The sequence below is a fragment of the Diabrotica undecimpunctata genome, chromosome 4 (assembly GCF_040954645.1).
Source record: "Diabrotica undecimpunctata isolate CICGRU chromosome 4, icDiaUnde3, whole genome shotgun sequence".
Classification (NCBI taxonomy): domain Eukaryota; kingdom Metazoa; phylum Arthropoda; class Insecta; order Coleoptera; family Chrysomelidae; genus Diabrotica; species Diabrotica undecimpunctata.
In genome coordinates, this window is record NC_092806.1 from 80,963,287 (window position 1) to 80,984,620 (window position 21,334).

The 21,334-nt window shown below is 30.4% G+C and overlaps 2 protein-coding genes and 1 long non-coding RNA gene across 3 annotated transcripts in view; 1 reads left to right on the top strand and 2 right to left on the bottom strand.

Moving 5' to 3' along the window:
• LOC140439726 (NAD-dependent protein deacetylase Sirt2-like) overlaps positions 1 to 21,334 on the bottom strand; it is a 522,839-nt gene that overhangs the window by 132,325 nt on the left and 369,180 nt on the right. The gene's annotated exons all lie outside the window — the stretch shown is intronic.
• On the top strand, positions 10,477 to 12,800 carry LOC140438294 (uncharacterized). Its single transcript, XM_072527984.1, has 4 exons — positions 10,477 to 10,808; positions 10,864 to 11,075; positions 11,482 to 11,838; positions 12,671 to 12,800. The coding sequence occupies exons 1-4, from the start codon at positions 10,624 to 10,626 to the stop codon at positions 12,733 to 12,735; spliced, it is 819 nt and encodes a 272-aa protein (XP_072384085.1). The 5' UTR covers positions 10,477 to 10,623; the 3' UTR covers positions 12,736 to 12,800.
• On the bottom strand, positions 12,644 to 13,725 carry LOC140438295 (uncharacterized). The gene is made up of 3 exons (XR_011950485.1): positions 13,329 to 13,725; positions 12,988 to 13,263; positions 12,644 to 12,776 (listed from the first exon to the last, which is right to left on the bottom strand). It is a non-coding gene; the product is annotated as an uncharacterized lncRNA (long non-coding RNA).

The window sequence follows — 21,334 nt, forward strand, 5'->3', positions numbered from 1 at the left end:
TGTATTTCTTATACTTTCATTTCAATCCCTTCCAATCAAGATTTTGAAGCAGCTTTGCTCCATTAGTCCATTTTTGTTGCTTTTTGTCACTGTTTCTCCTTTCTCTTTATCATCATCGTTACGTAGCGCTATAACATTGGGTGAGTCTTCGCTAACTTTTCTCCAAGTTGGTCGATTTTCCACGAATCTGTAATCAAACGAAATGTTAATTTTTTGAGATATGATTGGAAGTTTTCTCTCCATTGCATACTGAGACGCCCAAGTGGCATTCTTCTGTGCTAACTTCCTTCCATACCAGATTTACAAGTTTGACATCTTGACGTCTATGCATGTGTCCGATCTACCTTAAGCGATTTATTTTCCTGAACAATATCGGTATAAGAGCTTTCTTTATTCAGTATATGTTCTTATTCTATACGGATTGGTAAGCGATATGATAATGAGGTTAAAACATTTTTTTTATTATTTTTCTTTCATATATTCGTAGTTCTTTCCTATTTTGTCTATGATTCGCATCCATGTATTAAAATAGGTCTAAAGTTTGAATTATGCTCTGTGATTCTTTAGTGGCATTATTGAAGTTATATTTCTATAGGCACGGTCGGCGTTGGAAATTTGCACGGGAGTGAATCTGTGAAACCATTACATATGTAAGATAATGAGTAAGAGAGAGACATAAGATATATTTTCTCTCTCTTCCTACCTCGGGAATAAAAATGTTCCTTTTGTATATATATTTAATATTATAAATATATTATATTATATTATATAATGTTATATACTTATATAATATAATATATATTAATATTATTATTTATGTGATATGTTTTTGTATTATTTATTAAATGTTCATAATTATTTTAGGCTTTTGCATTTCAAAATAATCACTGTATGACAGACAACTGTCAATTTTGAAATCCGTTAGTATCATGTCTAATTGGCAAATCTTTTACGTGTTTGGTTCATACGCTGGTGTACGTGAGTTGGAATCCCAATATGAATTTCTTTTTTTATTTTTGAAATATTTAAAAACCTCACGTTAATGTTATTAAATATATGTAATATACGCAAAAATGCTAAATATTAAAATTAAATGAAAATTTACAACATAATCCGAGTTGTTGGTTTTTTATTTTTATCTTCGTAAAGTAAGTTATGTATATTGGCAGTTTTAAATACTTATGAATATTGCATTTTAATTTGTATTGTATTATTATATTGAATTATGTTGCAGTGTATTGTATTGTAATTTTTATATTAATAACAAAATAAACAATGCATTTTACTGCAGAGTATGCGTAAAAAAATTTTTTTGCATTCAACTCCTTTTATACATATATGAAAATAAAAATATATATTTTCATTAAAATATTGATACAATCCTTCATTTACTATACTCCTATTACAGGTCAAATGTTTATATACAGCAAACGATGCACCATATACCTATATACCTAATTATTTTTCTCTTTCTGCTCTCTCTTACCTATAGCATTAAATATGTAATGATTCTGCAGATTGACTCCCATATAAATTTGTAACGGCGAACGCGTGTATAGAAGTATAACTTCTACCGGCAGTCCCACTGGACTGCCACACCCGTTTTTTTTTTATTAACCACGATTATTTATCTAAGATATTTAAAGTGTTCCATATTTTCAAAATTGTAGTTATTAACTTTAATATTTTATCGAGATTTATTGAATTGGTCTCTTTTGTTGATTCGCTTGTAATTGGTTTTCATTTCGTTGATTTTAAGTGAAACATTTTTCGTGCTGTCTTCACTTTATTGAAGTTTTTGGACGGGAGAGTTTCTTATTAGAGTTATGAGATATATATCATTAGCATATGCTAGGAGTGCTTTGTCCCTTGGGCCGTTAATGGAGTACTTCTTAAATAGGCGTTATTTCTATTTTAGTAAGCTGTTCATTAATTTTTTGACTATTTGAATTGAGAATCTGTATTTTATTCGACTGTTTTATAACACAGAGTTTCTTGGAGCATATTTTCATCTTTGGTTTCCCGTATCATTATTACAGGGATTTTGCTGGATATCGACATAGTGAACCCGGTGGTATGTACATGATGTTTTCATAACCAACGTTCAAAAATGTTTCTTACTGTAAATTCATGATTATTTTACTAGGGAATATATTGTTGTTCAATAATAATAAAGTTCAGGCAATAATTCCTATATTCTCGGTATATAACTCGGTAATGACAATTCTGCTCCCCGATACCAGGTAGCAGTCCCGAAAACATTAAAACTGCTACACTCATGCTTCTCATTATCCAACAATTAGCCAGTCCAGAACTATACGCATTATTATGGTACTGATATTGCTGCTGCTCCTCATAAGTGAATAGAATATGCAAGGAAGGTTTTGACAATTTAATAGGATTTTGTATGTTAGAATATCTGAGAAAGTAAAGAATATCTATTTGCTATCCGGATTTAATCCATAAATTAAATAATAAAATGCTATAAAATAATGCTAGTATTAGCAAAAAAAGCGGTCTAATAGTCACTAATGAGAAAATCAAATAAATGTTCTTTAACATACAAAAGAGAGGATCTAGATTAGGGCATAACGGAACAATAAAGCCATTTAATTTTGAAAGATTGCAGCGTCTTAGATATCGTAGGTAGCGTTGTTACATAAGAAATAAAAGGAAATATTCAGGTAGCTAACTGATGTATATGTATATATAACCCTCTTTTAAATCCAGAAGTCTAATTCGAATCCATAAAATTAGGGTATATAAAATAGTGAGCAAACCAGTGCTAATATGTGGAGACGTGACGAGAACGTATTAATTAGACCAGGACTGCTAGAAAAGCCATCAGAGGTATTTTCCGACTTACAGAGGTCCGAGTACTAACCAATACCGAACAGAACTAATTCCAAGATCAAACACATATATAAAGATAGCAACGTCGTACAAGAAACTAAATCTCAATGCTAAAGTTGCGCTGGCTTTATCCAAAGACTATAATAACTGCATTTCCAAGTTAAATTGGGAGGAAGCCCCAAGAGAAAAAATGTCCTTAGGACTTCCACAAATGAAGGGGGAGGTAACATATGGTCAGATTTAGGAATAATGAGACTATCTACCGACCCATCATATTTATCAACACCTGCTATCCTACCTACAATCAATACTTATCTGTTGTGGACTATCAAATCAATTACATATAATCAAACGAACTAGGCTTAAAAAAATTATCCTAGAAAAGGCACTTCAGAAATATGGACATAAGTTTTAAAAACGCCATTTACGTGGCTGTATTTTCAAAAAGGCAATAGAATCTTGTTGCGTTCTGACTATACGATGACGATGATCTTTATATAGAAAATATAGAAAATAAAAGCAAGAGAACTATAATTATGAAACGACAAGATTACGAAATGAAAAGATTATATAAATTCCTTATATTTACACAGACTGGTTTACAAAAGGTAACCCAATGAGCATAAAAACACAGCTGTTTTAAAAACTTAATATTATTAGACGAATTTAGGATCAATTTCACTCAAAATATGATATGCTAAAATATGATATGACAGAAAAAAAGGCAATGACTTTTACAGCTGATTGCCACATAAATATCAATGTAAATATGATAATTGAAATATGAAACCCAAATATGATGATTTTGCCACAGCATATGAATATTGTCTCGTACTGTTATATAGCAATTTGTTGTCACATTTTAACCTGTTTATTTCCTTATTATCCATATATGAGTTGTAAACCGATATTACAAGTTCATTTACTTTTCACAAAGAGACTATATAAGTACAGTTATTACTAAACAAATCTGACTCGAAATATCGTCTATAAGTAACAGTATGCAAAATTTAAATTTTTATGGAGTTCAAAGTAAAAGCCTTCACGAAATTTGAAGTTACAATAAGACCACCGCAATCGAGCGTAGTCTTACTCTGGATAATGAATAATTATTTAATCGGTTAATTCTTCAATCACCCGTTCAATATGATGTTTGTCAAATCGGTCCTTTTTAGGACCAACTATTCTACTTATGTCTATAAATAGTAAGGACATATCTACAGATACACACACTCTACTTTACTTAAGCTTATCAGACATATACGCTTAACACAAATGTGACGTATTTCTACTGCAGGAAGCAAATAGAGGGCCAAACCTAGGGTATTTGGTATTAAGCTAATCGCTGAAAATAACGAAATAAACATAATAAATACCGGCAAAGAAGCAAAGAAAAACTTAATATAAGAGAGGACAAAACCAGTCAGCTGAGGAAACCTTTCAACGATGTTGAGTTTGGATCCACTATCCACGTATATTATGAACAATATTACGGCTCCTGACTGAGGATCTAAACACAAAACTAATTATAAAATTTGGACAAAAAAATACAACAGTGGCTAATATCCAAAGTCTGTAGACAAGCAAAGTAAAGACAAAGTTGTTGCCTTGCTTAAACCTGACAAAAACCCCAACGACCACAAAAGCTATCGTCCAATATATCTATTTATTTTTTCAGCTATACACAATACTTCTGCATATGATCCTTAATATAAACCGATAATAGAAGGAAAACTTAAATTTAAAGATAAAAGTGGCTATATATGACAGGGTAGATCATGTTCGTCACACATACTAAATCTTGCCCAACACAACGAAGACGGATATAAAAAATATCAGACATGAGGAGTGGTATTTGTCAATCCAAATTCTGCTTACGACACCTTAAATTAAAGGACATTTCTCCAAAATCTATGTGATATCCCCTTAGGTAATAGAACAACAGAAGATTTTCCGTATCACTCAATGGTAAGAAAAGATGAAGATTGAGAACGTAGAAGAACGGTCTCCTTTGGGGTACCGTAATGGCACCTACACTGTATAACATTTACACAACCCATTCCAGTAAATACTAGGACTTTTATTATGTAGACGATACATCTATTGTTGCAGAACCACAAACTTTTGTTGCTGAAGTGGAGAAAAATCTAAATCATATCTTAAACACAATAAAAATAGATTATAAATTAATTTTAAGCCAAACCCTGGAAAAAGTCAGGTGCGCTCCTTCAATGTCCCTAACAGAGACGCTTTCACAAATTTGAACATATACCTGAACCAATAGTGTCATGAAATCATTAAACACACTTTGTAATTTACAGAACTTTGTTTAAAACTAAATGGCAAACTAGAACCAGAAAAATAGTATTCTCCGCGAACTTGTCAGCTAAAAACAGAAAGCACATCCTTTCACTCTTAAAACGTAGACGCTTAAACTCTATGCTTCTGCTGCCAAATATACCTAGCTTGTATGGGTGACATCAATACATACTTGACACGTAGATTTAGCTATAAATTAGTCAGTCAAATTAAGCGGATATTAAGACTCTCATCCATACATAAGCTCTACAATATCGTAGTTATCAATCCACCTAATATCCGAAGATAAGTAGCTAGAGAACAAAAGAAACAAAGTCTAGATTCGTAACATTCACTCCACGAATAACAACCCATTTTATGACTAGAATCGAGGAAAAACTGGCTAGATCAACACATCTGCAAGATATACAAAAAAAAATAAGCTGCTTCTCGCCATCTGAACCCTCAAAAGGAACTTCCTTATGGTAGTTATCTTCCTTAAATCTGCCAGGAAGACTCTTGCCTGCAAAGAGCGGTTAACCTGTGTGAATCTGGGGTGATAAAAGATTCATTACACTTTCTTCGTTGACTTTGCCATTCAAATCGCTCTTTTCTGAAGGGACAAGGTTTATTTATTTGAACTCAACATGTAAAGTACAGTCAGTAAGCTATTACTTATAAAGATCATTGCAAATTTAACACTAGCTTCACTTATATTGACTACATATTACCCCTAAATAGGAGATAAAACATTCAGAAGTATGTAATATGGGTGAAGTGGTATAATTCTTGTTAGATAAATTAAGCATTCTTCCCTTTTTTGTGCACTACTATCCATTTTTACACAAAAATATCTATTTAAGCAAATAAATATTTATTTTTAGATAACCTTCTATCCAGAATTATATGTAGTACACCGATAAAACCAGAAATAAAATAATAAAAATCTGTATACAAGATATCATAAAACATTGGATGAAATAAAAAAAGTTCTTACTTATCGAATTCTTAAATAAAACGTATGAAGACATACTCACGTTAACAAAATACATTAGGAAATTTAAGCATATGAAAAAAATCCAATTTGGTAACGAAATCCTTTTGTATCTATAAAGCTATTTTTAGAAAAGCACGTACCTACCAAAAACAGGTAGTTAATAGTATACATATCTGTTACACACTGTAATGCGTATGAACGATAACAAAAATAAGGAGTCCATATCAACCGTTCAGACTATACGCGAGAAGTATACAGCTTAATGGCAGAGTTGCCAAACTATCAGAGCTTACTTAAACCGATATACCTATGGTTCCAATATACAGTGAAAAAGATCTGAACGACCCCTATAAGATATACACGTGAACTATGCAATATACATTCATGATACAGGGGTACTTAAGGGCTCCACAAAATTTTTAAAAATTATAAAACTATACATGTTGACGAATCGACAGAGCCAATATTATGGAATGGTCAAGTGAGCTCCGTATATCGGTGTCCAGTTGACCACGGAGCTCACTTGAACCTGAATTTTAACATGGGCGGAGTCCACTTTATGCCGTAGATATATATATATATATATATATATATATATATATATATATATATATATATATATATATATATATATATATATATATATATATATATATATATATATGTGTGTTTCATAATAGTTATAATAAAGATAATTTAAAAAAGTACTTACAAACTAATTCTTTGAGAACCGCAATAAAAACCCTATATTATTAAAATACTCATTGCTCATCATTCACAAACAATACATCATAACAATATATATATATATATATATATATATATATATATATATATATATATATATATATATATCTATATATATATATATATATATATATATATATATATATATATATATATATATATATATATATATTGTCCCAGCGTATGAAGTGAGCAACATATCAAAAGAAACTGCGGTTGAAGTGAAGTCCTATACAAAGTGAGGTCCAGTATATGGACCTCACTTAGTCTTTTTCTCACTTAAGACTTTTTCGTAGACATATACTGATAGCAAAAACTGTTTTTTTACAAAAAAAAGTGGGACCTCATTTTGTATGGTCCACGTAAATTTTTAGTTCAGAGATTTTCCACATAGAGGCCCTGACTTTGGCGTATATTTTCTAACCATGTATATTCTATGCCCTGTTGAATAACTATACACATAGTGAGGACCATACAACTGGCAACATCTGTTCAACCCATCTTTAAAACAGTGGATCGTTGCATAAATTCAAACAGTACAAAAATGTTTAATACTTTAATCCTTTTTGAGAGCGTAAACGCAAAATTTCGGTCGAATTCTTTTTAAACGCATTTATTTTTTTCGAATCCTGAGAAAACTAATAGGTATTTTAAAAAAATTAAACGCAGAATAAAAGACTACATTGTTGCCGAGGGCAGAAAGTCCCTTATAATAAACAAAAAGTTTCTTTTTAATGATATATTTCAAATAAAAAATCAGACTAAATTTTTTTTCACCCCGGTGACTTATTAAAATAAATATTATAGAAGTTCTCAGGGACTTTCGACTATAGATAATACAGTAATACTTCATTCTGCGTTTAAATTTTTCAAAAATACTTAATAGTTTCCTCAGGATTCGAAAAAATGAGCGCATTTAAAAATAATTCGAGCGAAATTTTGGCCTATGCTCTCAGAAAGGCTTAAAATAATATACATTTTTGTAATCAGTATTTCAAAAGCTTTTAAATGAGGTATCACATGATGTACTTTCCTATTTAAAAAAATCAAATTTATGCATGTCACCTGAAGAGGGATCGCGTAAAGTTCGAGCATTAACGCTATAATATACTATGATTATTTTAAAAATCGACCTGTCCGAGCGTTTTTCTTATGTGCTAAAAATAAATAAGTTAATAAGGGGGGTAACACTTATTCCAGCGCACTGTATTTGCAACAACCAAGGTGACCTTGTATTATTAACAGTCCTAAAAACCAGCTAATTGTAATTGCGCAGTCAATAAATAGCCCGTCAGATATTTTGATCATTATAAATCGATTAGTATCTAAGTATCTAAACTGTGTTAAACAAACTAAAAAATATTTCTATTTTAAAGTTCCAATAAATCCAGAAATTATCTAGAAATACAAGAATTTAAAGATCACCTTAGATGTTGCCTATTTATTACTGGTGGTTGATTCCAACAATTATTAAATTACCTTTTTCTACACGTTTAATTATCGCTTTCATATTAGTACACGTTTTACAGTTCATAAAGTATTACTTTTTTGATCTAGTTAAAAAAAATGAAATTTCTATAATACGTAGCTATGATTTTGATGTTTATTAGGTACCTCTACCTAAATTACTTGACATTGTCAAAATTTATATCGCATAAGTTTACAGTAAACTACATTTTATTGTCTAAAATATATTTTAAATATGATATTACTGCAGTTTGTGGTCTAAATACTGGATTGGTGTAAAGTTAAGCAAATTTAAAATATTTAGAAACTGTTACAGCCGTATTCACCGAACGTTCCTAAACCATCACCTAACTAGGTATTGCTTAACGTTAGGCAATACCTAGTACATATATTGATATTCACCAACAAAAGCATCGCTTAACTAGGAAACACTTTGTTAGGAAGTAGTAAATCTGGCAACATTATATATTTCGTGCGTAATGCCAACAGAATCGAGAAGAATAACTAAAAACCTAACTTAATGATGGTAAAAAGTGGACAAATACCTTATTCCTTGTAGGAAAAGAAGAAATTATTTGTAGTTTGTGTTGGGTTGTTCTGTGTTGGGTTGTTCTCTGTTTTTAACCACAAAATCGCAAATAAAAAATTCAAAAATTGTTCGTTAGATATTATCATAGGCTATGGATATTATTCTCTGGTTGATCCTCTAATAGTAGATTGTTGTTTTATATAATTAAAATTTTAGGATAGTCATTATCACAGTAGCTGTAGATTAGTATATGATATTATTAGATTATTATTATTATAGATTATCACAGTAGTTGTAGAAATTGAATCTAGTTATAAATTAATTGGTAATTATTTAGTAAGCCGGAACGCCTCAAAAATGCCAAATTTTTTGTGGACTTAGCCGAAAAAGTGAAAAAAAACCTCAAATTTTAATGTTTTCTTTGCTTTAAACTAGTAAAAGTGCCCAAATAATCAAAAATACAGAAAAAATAACAAAAAAAGTAGTATGAATCAAAAAAAAATTACATAAAAAGCAAAGAAAAGTATATATACATGTCTTAATAAAAAAAACGTAACTAAAACATATTAAATCTCACTGTTTTTTACTGTTAAATTATGAAAAAATGGGTAAAATTGCTTAAAATAATCAAGATTTTTAATATTTCAAAACAATATGGCGGTCATGCGCAAGAAGTTAAATTTTATGTACTTTTGACATTGTTGCCAGTTTTAACCTTTAAAAGATCTAAAAATTTCATGAAAATTACCTTAATTAAAACAGGTGGATACAATCTTAATAACCACGTGCAAAACGAGTACCCGTTAACCATCGTCTTATTTTATTATTAAAAATGTAAACCAAAAAACCAAATCTAACCTGACACTGGTAAAAAAAAGCAGTAATATAAATAAATAAAATGTTATAATATAATTAAAAATCAAAATTTTTATATTTCATAAGAAAACATGAAATTAAAACTAAACCAACGTAACCAAATCTAACCTAACGCTGGTAAAAAAGCAGTAATAAGAATAAAATTTTGTATAATTAAAAATCAAAATTTATATATTTCATAAGAAAACATGAAATTAAAACTAAACCAACGTAACCAAATCTGACCTAACGCTGGTAAAAAAGCAGTAATAAGAATAAAATTTTATCAAAATTTTTATAGTTCATAAGAAAACGTGATAATAAACGTATAGTAACGTAACCAAATCTAAACTGAACCTTGTAAAAAAGCTATACTTTTCAGTTAGAAGTAGGTAATAATTTATTCATTTTAAGTTTTAGGTAAATTTTTATTTTCATTAGAAAACATAATTTTGAATAACTATGGCAACACTGGTTAAAATTACCCTTCTTGATCGTAAGAAACAGTTGTCATTCCTGTCATTTCTTGTTGTTTCATGGTAAATAATGGCGGTGGCTTTTAAAAATCGGTCATATTTTAAATCGGAATTATATAAAAAAGAACGCTTTGCACCGAATAAAAATCATTGCACAATCATTAGTAAGTGAAGGAGAATTCATCGATATAAATTTCATCTCCGTAGACACGGTTCCGGTTTATTAAACTAGTACCAATTAGGTAAGTGTAGTAGCAGTAGATTGTTGTTTTATATTATTAAAATTTAATTATAATTTTAGGATAGTCATTATCACAGTAGTTGTAGATTATTATAGATTCACAGTAGTTGTAGGAATTAAATCTAGTTATAAATTAGTTTAGTGTAATAATATAATTATCATGGAAGATAAAAAAAGGGACGGAAGTACCAATTTTACCAAAGAGGAGAAGATGAAATTGGTTGAATTGGTAAAGAAATTTGATATAAGAATGTCAAAGAAAACTGATGGTGCAAGTAATAAAATGAAAGACAATGCGTGGCAAAAAGTAACTTGTACCTTTAATGCTACTGGCACAAATAACCGGTAAGTACTTTTACTTGTATTTGTAATGTTAAATATTTAAACAAAAAAATTCTAGGAATGTGGATAGCTTAAAAAAAGTATTTGCCAAATTAAAAACTGAGGCTAAAGTTTACCGAAGTAAGCAGAAATCAGTATTAGCTACAGGTGGAGGTCCACCAGATATAAAGGAAGATCCCATTCTGGAGGAGGTCATCAACATGATGGGTAGGGGTGCCACAGGCATTCTAAATGTTAGGGACTGTGACCAACAAGTGGATACTAACATTAGTAAGTTTATCAATAAAACTGTTGTATATAGCAATTGTTCAATTTTAAACACATTTTATGTGAACTGGTCCTGAATAGTGCCAGATAGAGAACCAAAAACCAGTAGTACTAATTAAACATTCATACAGTAAATTTAAGTAAAAATCCTTTATAAAAGGTACTATATAAATTTTATATACCTTTTATAAAGGATTTTTACTTAAATTTTTTGTGATACATGGTGTACAGCCAGCTACAGGAACTTAGTTTCCTTGTGGATTCATACAGTAAACATCATGTTATTTGTATCACCATTATTTAATTATTTCTTCAAGTAAATTTCATTGAATTACAAAAAAATTGTCATCGAACTTAATATATAGTTCTTTGCTTCAGTAAATTCAAGCAGCATTTTTAATAATTACAGAAATTAATGAAGATGAGGATGAGGCACCTGTAAATATGGAGTGGATGGTGGAGGACAATGATCTAAACATTGAAGGTGTCCCAGATGTTGTAGTGTTAGCAGAAGTGCCATCAACATCAGAAGAGGTGACTACTATCGTGGATACACCATACACAATGAGAAGAAGACCTAAAGGGGGAACTGCATCATTAAATGATTTAAAAAAAATAACTGAAGAAAAAAAAAGGGAACTTCTTGAAGAAAATATTAGAAAAACTAAAGAAGATAGTAGGAGGGCAGAGGAAATTCATGTTCTGAAAAAGAAGGACATGGAAGAAAATTTGCAAATAAAACAAATACTTATCTCAAAATTAAAAAGTAAGCTCTGCTATGTTTATTGTAGTTATACAAATTTTAATGACTAAAACATGTAAACAAAAAATTTAACTAAATAACAATAGTTTTATAGTTTCTTTCTCCTAATATACTACAAATCGATTAAAACAATAACTAAAACTTCTTATACACCTTATAATGAAACAAAACAAGAACTTATTTAAAAGAAAAAATAAGCTCTAATTTTATTGTAGTTATACAAATTACAATAATTGAATCTTATATTACAAAATAGATTAACATAATTATTAACTAAAACTTCTCAAACAAACAAACAATGACTTATTTTAAAATTAAAAAGTGAGCTCTACTATATTTATACTATATTTAACTGTTATACAAATTACCAACAAAAACACTATAAATAGCTTAACTACTACACTCTAATTTTATATTTAACTTTATTTGTAATGATACATTTAATAAATCAATCAAAATAAGTATTCACTAAAACGTCTCTCACAACTCCATGTACATTTTGATTGTTTACTTCAGGTATCTGCCCATTATCTATGTATTCATCAACATTAGGTAAATCCTGAGGTGGTTGCTCTTCTTTCTCAATGATACAAATATTATGTAACACAGCACAGGCTAATATTACCTCAATGGCAGTTTCCAATTTAAGCCTTATTCCTAATGCTAGAACTGGAAATCTTCTTTTTAGAACACCATATTGTCTTTCAACAGTATTCCTGGTTCTAATATGTGCTGTATTATATTGTATTTGACCATTTGTTCTTGGATTTAAAAACGGTGTCATCAAATAATCCTGAAAAAATAATTTTTTTATAAATATTTATTCTTTTTACAGGTGGTGATGAACTTAGTGCAGAGTGGAAGGAAATTTTGAAAAAAATAAACTTTAATTCCAATTAAATATCCTTTTCTATTACGGAATAATTCAGCATCATTTCCTCCTAAAAAATAAAACAAAATGTTCCATTAAAACTATAAAGGTATATTATATTGTTTGATTTTTCTTTAGAATGTTACATTTAATATTTTTGTGTATATACAGGATGCAACAGATTAATTTTATTGAGTGTTTCTACACCTATGGTACTTTTCAGTAATTGGTACATACATCCTACATGAATTATTTAACAAATGTATAAGTTAAAAATTTACCTGAAGATTGTATTTTCACATGAGTACAATCAATTGTGCCCACAACATTGGGAAATCCACCTATTTCATAAAATTGTTGTTTGATTGTATCTCTTTCTTCATTTCTTTCTGGAAATTTGATATAATGTGGAGACAAATCTATTACCGCACTTAATACTCGTTTCAATATTCTTGAAACTGTGCTTTGACTTACTCCAAGATAGTCACCCATTTCAATTTGATGACTACCTGTAGCCAAGAAACGTAGGGTCAACAACAACTGGTTTATGGGTGATACTGAAGCATTTGTAAAAAAATATATATAATTATTACTCAAATGCAAAAATATGTGAAATATTTACCTGTCATCATGAAATTCCAGCTGATTTTCAATTTGTTGTAAAATCAACAATGCTGTGGTTTTTTTAATCCTAAAACGTCGAAAAAAATCGAAATTATCGTATTCTTCGAATAAATTTTTAGAATTTATTCGAAGCGTTTTCGGCGTTTTAGAATTCGCGGACGTCTTTCATCCTCAGAATTATCATCTAAATTGTCCAACATTTCTAACAATTCAATTGCTTCCATAATAAAATAAAAAACAAGATTATACGTTGTTATCTATACTGTGATTATACACTACACAACAAACTTTTAGGTTATATGAATCATAGCACGCTATCTATATGAATAACTGTCAAATAGTTGGTAAAGAAACGCCTAAACTGTTAGGAAGCAAAATATCGGTTGCCTAAAGACAGTTTTACATTATGCTATTTTCATGCTAGGCAAGAGCCATGCAAGACAGATCATGGAACTGCGCATGCCCACGGGCTATTTCCATGCAATTCCTGTGCTAGACGAAAAATTAGAACATGTTCTATTTTTCATGCTATTTTCTTGCAATTTATCGTTAAAATTCATGTTGCCAACATAAAAATTTATAATAGATTACAGAATAAAATATAACCTTATCTCTATCTTTAGCGTATATCATAAATTACCCTACACACAATGGGAATAAATTGAGATATATCTGATTCTGATACTCTAAAATTGTACATTAGAGATCGAAACGTTTCACCAGTTGCCAGATACCTTAAAGTTATAATTAATTTTGTCCTTGATGGAATGCACTGGCGAAAATTGGTATCTCTTTTCTGAATTAAGGGATTAATTTTTTCCAGGAGCTTAAGGAAAGTGGACTCGTTCATTCGAAGAAAGTTTTTAAAACTTTGAAGGTCTCTAGCATCCAAGAACTCTTGGGGTAACTTCAAATTTCCCAGTTCTGCATTCAACCAAGGTTTGACCCAGCATTTTCTAGGTTTTCTTTTTTTATTATTTTTCATGATTGTTGCTACAACAGCAATATTCAACAATAACAATGTTTTCTTTTCTTTGGTTGACATCCTTCACCCTTTTAATAACCATAAATAGTGTCTATTTATTTATTATATTATTTATTTTAGTACTTAATTATATTTATTTAAAATAAAATAACCTCAAATTGATAAATATTTTCTCTGTTGGCAACAATGAAAGTGGGATCTAAAATTGCACAGAAATATCTCTGATGTAAAAAGGTCAAGCTAGGCAAGAGATGTGCCATGCAAGACGGACTTGCATAGCATGAGACTTGCATAGCCTAGATGTAAAGCTGCCTTAAATGTTAGGAAGTTCTTAACGATATAAGAGTTTCTTAAGGGTTGGTGAATACCAAATTTGTATTAGGTAATACTTATCCTCTCTTAGGAAATGCTCAAATTTTAAAAATTGTTGGTGAATACGGCTGCAGTGTATTATAAGAAGTTAATTCGTCCAAACTTTTTCCGTTATATTTGGCAGCTTCTTCGCATTCATTAAGAAGTAACAATTTTGAGACTTTGGCCATTTGATAAATATCATTGGGCAATCTATAGTACGTTTTGTGAATATTGGACGTATGGCCCATGCAATTGGCTATACAGTCAGAATCCAGAAATCTAGGCAGTAAATTCTTGGAAGTAATAGTGATGGTTCATTGCTATTGTAGGTCTTCCAATGGCGTACGAAAAATATAAGAAGTTACGACAAAGCTACTTGTAGTAAATAAATATCTAGGTACCTATTTATAATTATGTTAATTTTAATATGATTATTGTTGACATTTGGGTTATTATATATATTAATATAATATACATGGTGTTTGGTAACGAATGGCCATAACTTAATCTTAGATTCCTGAGATTAAAATAGGCCGATTTAAACTAACTTACTTTAGTACGAAAGTTGATAATAACCAAAATAAAGGGGGTCAAAGTTAAACTTTTATTTTTAAATATTTCGTGATAGGCATGGGATAACAACACGAAATTTGGTAAGCTGGAGTTTTTTGGGACGAGAAATCAAAATTCGCCACTAAAAATGATGAAGGACGCCACATACATCTTTCAGTGCTCGTTTAATACGTTAAATTTTTTTTATCTCCCACTCGACATACTTTTAGAATAAAAACTTTTATTCTTTTCATATTTTTACTTAGAAAAGATATACTACATCGCTGTACAACCCATTACTTTTTATTATTGTTTTATAAATTTGAATTAATTACAATAAATAATAATTTTAGTTTAGAAGGTAATAGTTACAACTCTCTAAAACCGCGATAGTCGGTGAAAGTCGGCTACTCAGGTATTCAGTTGTTTTGCTATCGAAGTAAACAGTGGTGTGATGACGATGAGTAGAATACTATTTTGCTGACGTCACGTTGCCCAGCAACCGTCGATCCTATTCGTCGTTGCTACGCAACGTGATGTCAGCAAAATAGTATTCTACTCATCGTGGCCCCACCGTAGGACATGACTCACATATCGATTAAATTATCTAAGCAGTGAACACTTATTTTACTGTTGTGAGTAATATGGAAAGTGAAAGCAGTAAAAGTAAACGACGTCCAAATTTTTCGATGGGAGAAAAAACTATTATATTCAATGTGTATTGTGGACTCCGTGAAAGGAATAAAAGTATGTCGGTCAACGATGTAGTTACCCTGTGTAGTGATTTGACTAAAGTTTCGACGAGAAGTGTATACAGAATTGTAAACAATTTTAAACAAAGTGAAGGCAAATTGAATAATGGACCTGTTGAAACCATTGAAACCAGAGGTAGAAAACGCATTCAGCTTGAAGATCATACCAAATATGCTATTCGGAGGAAATTCTATGCTGTTTTTTTTTTCGGAACGAAATCTCAACCTTAAAGAAAGTTGAAGTTGAAATAAATTCCGATAATTCAATACCCAAAATATCATGACGTGTTTTATTGCGAACATTAGAACAAATGAACATTAAATATATAAAAAGAAGCAGGAATAGTGTTCTTTTAGAAAAAGATGAAATTGTTTTGTGGCGGAGAAATTACTTACAAAAAATCCGAGAGTATCGTCGTGAAGGACGAAAAGTATACTATTTAGATGAAACTTGGCTAAATCAAGGTCATACTGTCTCAAAGGTGTGGCTAGATTTGGAAATTAAAAGTCGTCGACAAGCCTTCATTGAAGAGCTTTCATTAGGATTAAAAACACCAGTGGGTAAAGGACGGAGGCTCATAATAACACATATAGGCAGCGATTCGGGTTTTTTGGACAACGGCTTGTTACTATTCGAATCCAAGAAAACCAACGATTACCATGAGGAAATGGACGCTCAAAGATTCAAAGGTTGGTTTTCAAATATTCTACCAAGCCTTGAAGCAAATTCTGTCGTTGTTATGGACAATGCGTCATACCACAGTCGACGGTTGGAGCCATCACCAACGACTGCCTGGCGAAAAGGTGAAATAATCAACTGGCTCTCTTAAAAAAATATACCATTCAATGACAACATGTTGAAAGGACAATTATTAAACCTCGCGAGGATACATATACCCGTTTTCAAGAAATATGCAGTCGATGAAACAACATAATTGTACATCGCCTCCTTCCTTATCATTGTGAGCTGAACCCTATCGAGCTTATAGGGGCTCAAATAAAAAACCAAGTGGCAAGGGAAAACTTGAGTTTTAAAATGGAGGAGGTGAAGTGCTTGTTAGCTACTGCCATACAAAATGTCACACCTGAGTCTTGGAAAAATTGTATAAGACACACTATAAAAGAAGAAGATAGAATGTGGGACTTAGACACAAGAGTGGACATTTCGGTTGAACCATTAATTATCAATGTAAATAATAGTGATCGCGATAGCTCTTCATCAGCCGACGAGTCGTCTTCATACGATGATTAATATTTTAACTTCCTGTGGAGGTCGAACCATTTTATTAAGATTACTTTCGTATGTAAGTAAGTTTGTTTTGTTAACCTAGTTTTCAAACTAAAATACATTTTGTACCAATATACTTTGCTCTTAAAAAAAATGAATATTTTTATATATATTAGGTATATTCGATTCGATTTATTTTATTTAATTATAATATATATGTGTAAGTGTTTATATGTTCACTAAAAGTAAAACTTCACTTCATGTAATCGGCAAGTTCAGAATTGGATTTTCATAATTATGTAAATTAGAATATTTAAAATATAAGTAATTCCAATGAAAAGAAACCTTTCATTGAAATAACAGCAGGGTAAATCTCTCTACCTGCCTTTTTGATAATTAATTTTTGTAACAAACAAAAAATGTCATTAAAAAAATTATAGTTTGTCATTATATGTCATAGAAAGTTTCTTTGTCTCGTATGTTTTGTACAAAATTATGGAATTTGAAAGTAAGTGTTTTTTTGTGATAAGAAGTATACACTTCAAAGTTAAATATAAGTCTCATATCATATTATATTAAGATTAATTTTTAAAAGCCACTGCAACAGTGTGAACGATACACTACTGAATGCTAAGCTAGCAAGTCAATTAGCAATTTATCTCTCTCTATATTATGACAACGTTGATCTACTATTTCTTTCTACCGGTCCTAGAATGCGATGTTGTCATGTATGACTTTTACAAAGAATATTATCGTACTTTAGATGTTTTCTATATATAAGTATTGTATATAAATATAATATTATACATAAATATTGATGTTACTAAATACATTTTATTATATACCTTAAGAAATACAAAACGATCATTAACATGATAATTTTGCTGCATGTCAATGATTAAATTATAAATTGCTAGAATATCTATCATTACAAACTGGCAACGATGTTGTTGGTTTTGTTGCCGAAAGGGGGCATTTGGGCCTGTAGGACCCATTGCCGGCTCTTCGGGCTTCTTCCTATCCCCGAAATTGGATCGGGTATTCACCATCTTTGGTTTGTCGCTGGTAGAAAGGTTAAATACCACCGCTGTTATAAATAACAGTTCCAGTGACAAATATCTGTTATAGGTAACTGTTCCAAGGAACAGTTACAAAGTAACAGAGCAAAAATGGAAAACAGATAGGTAAAAATGATCTAAGTATTCCTTGACTTACGGAAGGAATAACTTAGTAAACAAGTAAATTAAATGGTATAAAAATATAATGCAAAGAAAAATGTTTCTAAGTGTTTCTTGACTTACGGAAAAAACAACTTAGGACAGAAATATAGATAAATGAAATATGTAAATGTGAGAGTAAAATATGGAAATATTTCTAAGTGTTTCTTGACTTACGGAAGAAACGACTTAGAGTGGAAAAATAAAATACTCAAAATATAAAACGAGAAATGCAAAAATGAAACAGATTATAGAAATATGTCTAAGTGTTTCTTAACTTACGGAAGAAACAACTTAGAACAGAAAATAAACAAGAGAATCAAATATAGTAAAATAAATGCACAAATATTTATAAGTGTTTCTTGACTTACGGAAGAATCGACTTATAATAGAAAATAAGAAAAATCAAATATAGAAAAGATGTGAAAATATTGCTAAGTGTTTCTTGACTTACGGAAGAAACAGCTTAGCAAAAAATGGAAAAATGAAATAGACAAATATAAAATTATTTTCTTAACTTACGGAAGAAAATATCTTAGATAAAATATCAGAAATAATAATGCGATATGAAAATATTTCTAAGGGTTCTTTTGACTTACCGGAAAAGAACGACTTAGACACACAATAAAATAACAAGTCAGATATCAGAGAAATACTTCTAAGAGCTCTTTGACTTACCGAAAAGAACTACTTAGATACAAAGTACAAAATCAAATATATAAAATAGAAAAGGTAAGATAAATATTCCTAAGTGTTCTTAACTTACGGAAGAACGGCTTAGATACAAATACAAGAAAATAAGCAATCAAAAATAATCAAATAAAATAGCAAACAATCAGTACATGAACAAATATGTAATATTCTAACCTGACAAGGTCTGGATATACAATAATGCTAAAATAAAAAGGTATACAGGCAATCAGAAATACAACAATAACTTATTTGGAACAATAATAGCACCGACTAGGTCTACAGTAGAAGAGGCAAGCTCGACTGACCGATGAGAGAAAATCTACCTGCTTTTATGTAAAACAAATCCTTTGTTTTACGTAGCAAAAGTGGAATTTCCCTGCATCGAGTCAATTAGAAATTTGGATTTGGCCAAACTTGAAATTCCCAAGTATTTTTGACCAATATCCAAATTCCTTGATGCGTCCGGCACGGCTGTCAGCTCCCGGCTGACACGCCTCCGGAGAACAGTTTATCGCATTCACAGTTCGGAGAATTGACTGCCTACAAATTTGATTCTCAAGTATAGTTGTTCTAAATCTTGCTTGGACAGATTAATAACTTGCGACATGGTCGCAAGATGCTTTCTTAATTTTGTTGACGTAAGAGCTGCTACATTTTTAGCACTAGCAACTCTAACATGTTTATATACAGCATTTGTTCCACTAATACTGTTCGCCGATTTAGTGTTAGCAAATAAATACACGTTTTTTTGTTTAATAATTTTGTAATTCTATATTCAAATTCAAAAGTAATTCTATATTTTTAGACATATCTTCTGTAAATAACACAGGAACTTCCCGTCCTCGTTTTTTCTTTATCACTATTCGCTTGAAAGCTTTCATGAGAATTTTCTCACTCTCGCTGATACAACTATCAAATTCTGTAGAGGTTTGATTGTTGATATTAGTTGTGTAGCAATTTACGGTCATTCTTTGTAGTTCACCTACTCTTCGTCTGTTCAGTAATAGAAGCTGTACATAACAAATTTCCTGAAGTATTCTAAATGCTTTTCCGTTACTTTGATCGTGTTGTAATATGTTTCGGAATTTTTCCTTCTCCTTCAATATTCAGATATGATTTTAATAATGTCAGATCTTCAGCTAGAGGAATAAGCGATGGTTTGTTCCATTTATTTTGCTGTAGATCTTTATTTGCAAGAGTAGAGATCTCATACTGCCATTCACTTAGTTCTTTCAAAACTTTTCATATTTTCACTTTCTGTGCTACAACTTTTAAGTTGTATACTATAAGATACATCAACGCATTCTTTTAATTGTGTGCCCATGTTAGCAGCTAGTGATGGCGCTCCATAACTTTCATTATCAGTATCATATTTATCTATTATTTTGATATATTTTACTATAGTATCAAAGTTAATCGGATCTAGTGTACCAAGCAAATATTTTACATTTATTTTCTTCTTTATTTCGATTAGAAGCGATGCCAGTTGTCTCATTTTTCTTGATGCAACTAGTAGGAACTGTTTATCTCGGTGACTTTTCAAATAACGTTTTGTAACAGCACAAATTAAATTATCGGTTTTAGCTGTGAAAGATATCGTATCTGACCTCTTTTTAGAAATACTTCTTTCCTCAAAATATCAGTTTAGGAATATGTCGAAAATAAAGATTATGGTCCTTCTGTTTGAGCATTAATTCTTTCTGTTGTGTCTTTTGTATTATGAGGGCATTTCTTAACATGTTTATAAAGAATCCCTTGTTTCTGAGTTTATTAAAAAGTATTTTTCTTTTTTTACTACCAACTGAACATGACAAAATGTCTTGAACTTCAATCTCGCCTTCATGATATCTGGTAATATGTCGAGAAAATTTAAGTACTTCTGTATCGCAAAAAAAAACAGTAGTCTTTTCGATTCCATATTCTTTTCTTTTTTGATCCCATTACATAAAAAAATGGTAATTAGAAAATTTTTGTGATGAATAATAAACATTGAGCATATTTTAGAAAATTGTAAAATAGTTATGCAAAAAGTTAATTGTATTATACAGGGTGAGTCAAATTAGATGCAAAGTATGGGGATCTAGGTAAACGGTAAGAGATAGAGAGAAGGTTAAATTGGGGCAAAGTTGCGTAATCAAAAGCGCAATAATTCGACACTACAAAATCAAGGATATTTTAAGCCGTTTTTAAAAAAATCGCAAAAAAACCAAAATTTTGCGATTT

Bases quoted from the DNA above. Each gene is read 5' to 3' on its own strand.
- LOC140438294 (XM_072527984.1), top strand. From the start codon at position 10,624: ATGGAAGATAAAAAAAGGGACGGAAGTACCAATTTTACCAAAGAGGAG. The intron at 11,076-11,481 runs GTAAGTTTATCA...TAATAATTACAG, and splicing joins ACAAGTGGATACTAACATTA to AAATTAATGAAGATGAGGAT. The intron at 11,839-12,670 runs GTAAGCTCTGCT...TTCTTTTTACAG, and splicing joins ACTTATCTCAAAATTAAAAA to GTGGTGATGAACTTAGTGCA.